This window comes from Nicotiana tomentosiformis, chromosome 3, assembly GCF_000390325.3.
Source record: "Nicotiana tomentosiformis chromosome 3, ASM39032v3, whole genome shotgun sequence".
NCBI classification, from domain to species: Eukaryota; Viridiplantae; Streptophyta; class Magnoliopsida; order Solanales; family Solanaceae; genus Nicotiana; species Nicotiana tomentosiformis.
In genome coordinates, this window is record NC_090814.1 from 53,725,737 (window position 1) to 53,733,461 (window position 7,725).

The 7,725-nt window shown below is 31.5% G+C and overlaps 1 protein-coding gene across 2 annotated transcripts; it reads right to left on the reverse strand.

The window, feature by feature from the left end:
• Window positions 1-939: 939 nt before the first annotated feature.
• LOC104100278 (anaerobic nitrite reductase HB2) lies at window positions 940-3,566 on the reverse strand. 2 transcript variants are annotated; one of them, XM_070196970.1, is made up of 5 exons: window positions 3,461-3,566; window positions 3,070-3,306; window positions 2,672-2,786; window positions 1,578-1,694; window positions 940-1,211 (listed from the first exon to the last, which is right to left on the reverse strand). In XM_070196970.1, exons 2-5 carry the CDS (start codon window positions 3,162-3,164, stop codon window positions 1,065-1,067), a joined length of 474 nt encoding a protein of 157 aa, XP_070053071.1. In that variant the 5' UTR covers window positions 3,165-3,306; window positions 3,461-3,566; the 3' UTR covers window positions 940-1,064. The 2 variants fall into 2 exon arrangements, with proteins under 2 accessions (XP_070053071.1, XP_009605782.1); XM_009607487.4 differs by having other exon boundaries at window positions 3,070-3,465.
• Between the last annotated feature and the right edge of the window lie 4,159 nt (window positions 3,567-7,725).

Here is a 7,725-nt window from a genome sequence, read left to right on the forward strand (position 1 = left end):
TCGTATTAGTCCGTAAAAAAAAAAATATTTTTATATTTAAAAATAATTTAAATTTAAACTTTTTAATTACTCATTTTACCTTTAATGAGAAGTTTTTATAGCCATATAAAAATTATGGTCTCACAAAACTTTACGTTAGAACCATAAATTTAAAAATCTTTTTTTTAATCCGTTCCAAGTCAAGCCACCCCTCATGTCAATTGAAATGGAAAGAGTATATAGGGGCGTTTCTCTTTCTCACAATTTGAACTTTTGTGGTCAGATTTCCATTATTGTGGTCCTTTTGTTTGGCAGAGAGAGACATATTCATAGAGCGTTTTGGGAGCCTCCATAATTGGTTCAGTAGATATTTTTCTTTCCTTTTACGTTTACGCTAACTTTATAGTATATTGTAGGTTTTTGGTGCAACAACTTATTCTCATAGTACATCTATATCAAATTAATATATGCACTTTCATTTTAAGTTTTCATTGTTAATGTTAAATTAATTAATTTAATGTAGACAGTGGGTATGATTAAAAAAGTTTACTGTTCAGAAACCTCCATCTTAACTATTGCAGGATAGTGAGTTGATGTCCTTCCTTCAAACGTTTTGGCTTTTTAACAGTGTTACTATCTCTTTCTTGGTGTATGCGAACGTTTTACCTATGTAAAATAATTTTTAAACATTTGTCTTCCATAAATCTATATACTCTCTCCATTCATATTTAATTATTCTTTTGACATTGCACTCCCTTTAAAAAAAAATAAATGAAGTATATATTTTATAATTTATAAGTAATAATGATAACATCTCAAAAAGTATCGAAAAATAATTTGGAAAATGAGCCGTCTTTTTCTTTTTCTTGATTTACTAAAATTGACAAGTAAAAGTGAACGGACGTAGGAAGTAGGAAGTATATGATAGTAATATTTAAGAATCTAAAGTGGAGGAACATGTATGATCAAGCACACCCTTTTATTCATTTAATTAATTAAGATACTTCATTATAACATACGTTAAAGGCAATGGACATAATATAATCCACAAAATACATAAGAAAAACAGAACATGAACGCTAGACCTAGGCTGCAGCAGCCTCAGAGTGCATCTCAGCTTTAATGGCAGCAGCCAATTGGTCGTAGGCTTCACCCCATGCTTCTTTCGTGTCTTCGCTCCATTTCTCTCCCATTGCTTCTTTCACTGTTCTCAACAATGCTTCTTTTACTACCTACATTAATACACAAATGCAACCATATATATAAATATTTTTTTATTATATGCTACTTCCTCCCGTCCACAATAAATAATTTTTTTGGTTGGTTTCACACATATTAAGAAATTCATCTTTTAAAAATAATTAGTAATAAAATTGATCATATTAACCTTTACTATCTCTTCAAATAAACACTACTAACACGTACTCCAACACTATTTACTCTAAGGGCAATGTAAAAAAAATAATTAATTCATTCTTGAATCTTAAAAAATTACTTATTTTGGACCTAAAAAAAAAATCAAAGAATTACTTATTGTGGACGGGAGTGGGAGTGAGTAAACTCTTTTTTGTTTGAATTATGGGAAAACAAAAAATTACCTCAAAATGAGGGTCAATAACTCCCTTTTGGAGATGGACGGATCCCAAGTACTTGAGCGTAGTCTCACCAACCACCACTTCACCCTTCTCCCGCAGCTGAACGGCCGATTCACATGTCTATAATATTCAACCACATTTGTTTTAGTCTTCTTTTTTCTTTTTTGGTTTATTACTGATTTTAGTGAAAATACTTTAGTATCCTAATTTATTTTTATTTGACGATGTTTCATTTGACAGAAAAATTAACTTTTAGCACATACCAAAACTATCCGTAGTTAGAGTCAGCCATGATACTTGCTCCCCCATTTACTTTTACTTGTCTATTGTTGATTTTGTACACATTTTAAGAAATAATAAATAAAATGTATAATTTATCATGATACTCATATTAATTGGTGTATAGTATTAATGAATTTGAAAAATAATTTGGAATGGGTAATTAATATTAGGGCAAAATATGAAAAATAAATTATATTTCTTTTGATATGCGAAAGTGGACAAATAAAACTGAAAATCAATTTTTAAAATAACAGACATGTAAAAGTGAATGAAGGGAGTAAGTACATGATTATAAAATAAAAATAGAAAGATAATGATTCTTTGGATTTCATATATGAAATGAAATAGAAAGTAGTGGAGTAATAAATAAACTTTTAAAGAAACTTCCAAGAAAAGAAAAAATATAAAAATAGTAAGACGGAAAATGCAAGCAGAAACTTCCAAGCTAATGCGTATAACCAGACGAAGTTGAGAGCATGTGCATGCCACGGTCCTTATCCTTTGTTGGGAAATATGAGGTGTATGTAGACTAGATTGTGACAATATATATGTTGCGCAGGCTCGTTTAAATATTGGCACTTTCGCGTCGGCTCTTACAAAATATATTATTTTTGAAGGATCCGACATGCGCCCAACAATATTTTCAGAATTTCGAGCAAAATAGGACAATATTATTGAATATATTGCATCAAATTAAATTTATAATAAGAACAAATCCACAAAAATGACGAATGGAGATCCTTGATTAAAAGGAAGATAAATGTTAATTAATATTGAAGAAGGAAGTTGAGCATGGGATATATACAACTACTAACCATCTTGAAAACTTTAACAGCGTGGGCTTTAAGTTTAGGATTATTGTGAGGAATTTCGTCCGAATCCTTCAAGAATGAGAACATGTTCTTTGCTGCTGGTGCTATCTCCAGGATCCTGTTAAATCGACCACATTAAAATTACCTTTTTATTGATATAAAAATATTGCTCAGCAACAGTTGGACAAGTTATATAGCATCATATTTGAAGTCCAAATAGGGAAAACACACAGAAAATTGTATGCATCGCACTTTTTACGCAGTAGCAAATCTAGACTAGATTGGACTACATATGTGTGTTTGTGTAAAAAAGTCACTGATTCTGAATTTCAGTTTATAAAATTATAAGCAAAAGCATTCGTTTAACTGTGTGTACATGTATATATAAAAGTGGTACTCACAAGGAGAAGAAACGAAGACTGAGTTGAGGAATATTTTGCTTCATGATTTCCCAAGAATCCTTCACCAAAGCTTCTTGTTTCTCTGTGAACCCCATCTCCCTTTCTCTCTCTATTTGCCTGTGTTTATTCCTTGATATCTATATATCTCACTTATAGTATGTTGTATCCTCAGAATTTATACTCGTATAGAGGACTGTTTGAGCCTTTTTGAGTGATAAGGAGGAAAGTACCATCGATCTTTAAAAAAAAAAAAAAAAAAAAAAAAGAACCACTACGTCACACTTTTAATTGTAAGATCTATTCTCCGAACACCTGTTTAAGATCAGATAGATAAATGCATAATTTAATGAATTAAAAAACAGGAGGGGAGGACTGAGGAGGAGTTGCATACACCATAGGAAGTTGGATCAATAATAATACTAATATCCAGATTCCCCGTTGAAAATTTTGATGGTAGGACTTTGAGATTCGTTACCGATTTTAAGTAATATATTTGCTGGTCTTGGCTCTTCGGTATTGTTTAAGGACTTATAAGCATGTTTGGTAAGTTTCTAGCTAAAATCAAACTTATTTTGAAAAATATTTTTTATCAAAAGTATTATTGGTGAGAAATAATTTGTATTTACCTAATTAATTTGAAAAACACTTCTGAGCATTAATTAGTATTTGACCAAACTTTTAAAAAGTGTTTCTAATCGAATTTTTCTCAAAAATGCTTTTCAAAAAAGTGATTTTGGGGACAAACTACTTTTTTCTTCAACTCCAAAACTACTTCTGCTTCTACTCAAAAGCATTTGTTCCCTTCTAAAAACTTGGTCAAATACTTCAAAAGTACTTTTTAAATTAAAAAAAAAGTGCTTTTAGCCTAGAAAAAACTTGGTCAAAGCTATTACTCAACTTTTCAACTGTCCATGATTACATTATTGTCAAGTTGTGATACTTAATTTAAAAATAATAATTGTTAGAGAAAATATTTACCAAGTGCATGTTATTCATGTCGTACACATGCATTCAGATTTTTGAGTTAATTCCTCGGATGATCCCTTGTGAAAATAATTTATCAAAATCACTTTTTTGGGACGACAACATCACTCAACAATTGCTTTTTGGCTCAAAAAATAAAAAAAACAATCATTTGGCATGTAATGTCACATTAAAAACTTCTATTTTAATGATAAAAATCATTTAATCCATATCTCTTATAATTTTTATAAAATGTCTCGTGTATAGTTTCAGATATAAAAAGTATTCCATGATTTAATATGAAAATTTATTTATTTTTAAATGGCTTTCATGGTTAATTGATTTTCATACATATGGTTGAGGTGCATCATATGAGTTGGTTCACTCTGGTCGGATAGTGTACCGGGTGTCAGTCACGTAATTTAGGTCGTGACACAAATGATATACAATGATACACATCTCTTCTTTCATGTTCATCTTTTAGTTCAAACAATACCCATTTGAAGCAGTTTGAATCTCAATTTTGGATGATTTGGTGGAGATATGAGGTGGTTTGAATTGAAACTTGAGCAAATTTGAAGTAAGAGATGAACATGAAAGAAGATGAGATGTGTACCATTATATATTATTTGTGTCACGATCTAAATTCACGTAACTGGCACCCAGTACACTATCTAACCAGAGTGAACAAACACATATGATGCACCTCAACCATATATATGAAAATCAATTAATAGTGAAAGCCATTTAAAAATAAATATATTTTCAAGTTATATGGCCAGGTTCTTTGAAGCCTACAAGCCTTGTGTTGTGACCAAAAGAGTAACATGACAGTTTCCTCATGAAGGATGGTTCAAGTGTAATATTAATGGTGCCTCTAGAGGCAATCCTGGACCTAGCTCCTATGACTTTTGTGTGAGAGATTGTGGTGGAAATTTGGTGTCTGCTAAGGCAGTGGAGACAGGGGAAGCAACAAATATAATGGCAGAGGCAAAAGCAATTGTTGAAGGCTTAGCTTATTGTGTTGAAAAACAGCTACACCCTCTTATTCTTGAGACTGATTCTTTGGTGATAAAGAAGATAATTGAAGGAGAATGGGAGTCTCCTTGGTGCATACGGGCAGAAGGAAGAAGATAAAGGATATGAAGAACACCTTCAATGTGCTCTTTTACCATGTGCTTAGGGAGGGCAATGTTGTGGCAGACTTTTTAGCTAACTTTATTTTTTCTTTTGCAGGTACAATCATATTTCATTCATTTTATGAACTACCTACAGCAGGAAAAACATTGGTAAACATGAACAAAGCACAAATACCGAACCTTAGGGTTAAGGTTGCCAAGAAAAAAGCACCAGATTGATGAAAGGGATTGAGTTCAATGTCTGCTCTTACTACTGCCCATGTTCAGAATTTTATCAGTATAGCGTGTAACTACTTTTCAGTGGTATTAGCATGGCAACATGCTCATTTTGGAGGTAATGATATACTATATGGACCATGTAGGGCAAGCAGGGAAGGCATCATCTCAAGTACAAGTTTATAAGGTGATATGTTTTTATCTACTAGGGTTTGGTACTGCTTCTGCTTCTCACAAGAATATATTGTTGCATGCTGGATCCTCATTGATACACACTTTGTGTATGAGCTCACACAGTGTGTTAGTAGACTAGAGAGTACTATTGACTTAGCTGAGACACAAGTGCAACTATTGCCTGAGATTGTTGAAAATATAATTAGTTGTATAGTGCTATATCATTATCCAGCGGTATTAGTGTAGTTTCATGCTTATTTTGGAGATGAAAAGGCATCATATAGCTCACATGTTTTAAGCAGGCAGTTGTTAATTTATACAATTGAAGGTACATGTATTAGGTATTGTTCAATTAGCTACATATCTGGCTATAGAGTGGGCTGTTGTGCACGTAGATGGAGTTCAAGATTGCAGACTACAAGCAGTATCAACAGTTGCTTCTGGCAGTTCTGGATAGCTACTATGCAGTGGTATGACTGTTTGGAGTCCTTATTTGCCTTGTTCATGGGAGTCTTGTATTTTGGAATGCATAACCTGGCGCCCCGTGATAGCTTTGGAGGTGCTACTATGTGGTTATTGCCCTTGGCCTTTAGATTCACTTGCACTACTAGCTTATGGAAGCTTATATCCTACCTTTATGTAATAACTAGCTTGTTAGTTTTGCTTTTATTACCTACTATTCTAGCTAGTGTTAGTTTACAAGTTTTAGAGTTATTTGGGCACCTTGTAAGACTTGGACTCATATTTTTGGGATTTTTTTTATATATATATATATATTAGCTACTAGGCAGAAGTGGTATATTTGCTAAAAAAAATAAAAACAATCATGAAATACTTTTTATATCTGAAACGATACTCGAAGCATTTTATAAAAATGATAGAATAAAATAAAGTAATTATCTTTCATGCATGTTATGTACAATCTCATTGTTACCACCTAACATAAATATTCAGCCTCTATAGCGAAGAATAAAATCAACACTTAGAATAATTCCCAACTAAAAGAAAATAAGAACAACATGATAGCTACCATATAATAGAAGTAGTGCCCATATAATTCGGGAAGAGAGTCATCCTAATCCCGTTCATACATCACGTACCAAACCTCATCTTGAAACATGTAAAATAGGCATGACCTTGGAGGCGAGGACTGAGTACATCGTCACAGTACTTAAAAAGTATCATAGACTCTCTAACTCAAGTTCTTGAAACAAGGCTTCACAAAAATAATGCAATCAATATTTGATATAAAGTGACAAATATTATATCAATTATGCCCTTTGTCATTTTAACTTTATGGCTCAAAGCATCTATCCTTTTTAAAAAAACCTTGTTATTTATAATCAATCCAAATCCTTTGATTAAGAATCAATGAATACATCTTGCATATTAAAACTTTAGCGACTTAACACCAATTATTTAAAGAATTAAAGAGTATTTTTTTATTTATTAAGTTTCAAAAAGACATACTTTTCATGAAAATACATTTATAGTACTCAAACATTTATACTTTTCTTAATACATAAGCTTTCAATAAAACTTAACATTTGCCTTAAGTATCATTTTGCCAACAAATATTTAAAAATAATATTTTTTATAAAATCACATGACACTATATATGCAACACAACTTAAAAACATATGGTGATATTCATACCCACTTGTTTCTAAGTACAGAGACATATTTATAAATAATCTCATGTGTATGTTGTTGTTGTTGTTGTATTAACTCGAAACTTACTTCTAGAGAAAATCCATCCAGAAGAGTAAGTCTAATAAATTTACCTAGCCTCCAATTTTCTTCTTTCAAAGTTTTAACGTTCTTAACATATCCAACGTATGCTCCAATTCGTCGAAACGCAATTAGCTATACAATATAATGTGTATTCATCAACATCAATTCACAATTACGTCATCTGTACTATTAAAATACTTTATACTTGGACCCAAAGCCAGTTTAAATCCAAATGAGATTTTTACAATTAAAAACTTATTTACCCTTACTGTTTAGGTTTTAATTTAATTATAAGTTGATATACAATTTATCAATTATATACATTTTATTAAAAATTTAATATTCCTCAATTATAGGGCTTTAATTGGTAACCCATCCTAAGCCTTCAGATTTCTACCCACACCCACTGTACGTCTTTCAGTAATACACC

Coding starts and splice junctions, on each gene's coding strand:
- LOC104100278 (XM_070196970.1), bottom strand. CDS start 3,164: ATGGGGTTCACAGAGAAACAAGAAGCTTTGGTGAAGGATTCTTGGGAA. Junction 2,787..3,069: donor AGTCTTCGTTTCTTCTCCTT/GTGAGTACCACT, acceptor TCGATTTAACAG/GATCCTGGAGATAGCACCAG. Junction 1,695..2,671: donor CTGTTAAAGTTTTCAAGATG/GTTAGTAGTTGT, acceptor TGAATATTATAG/ACATGTGAATCGGCCGTTCA.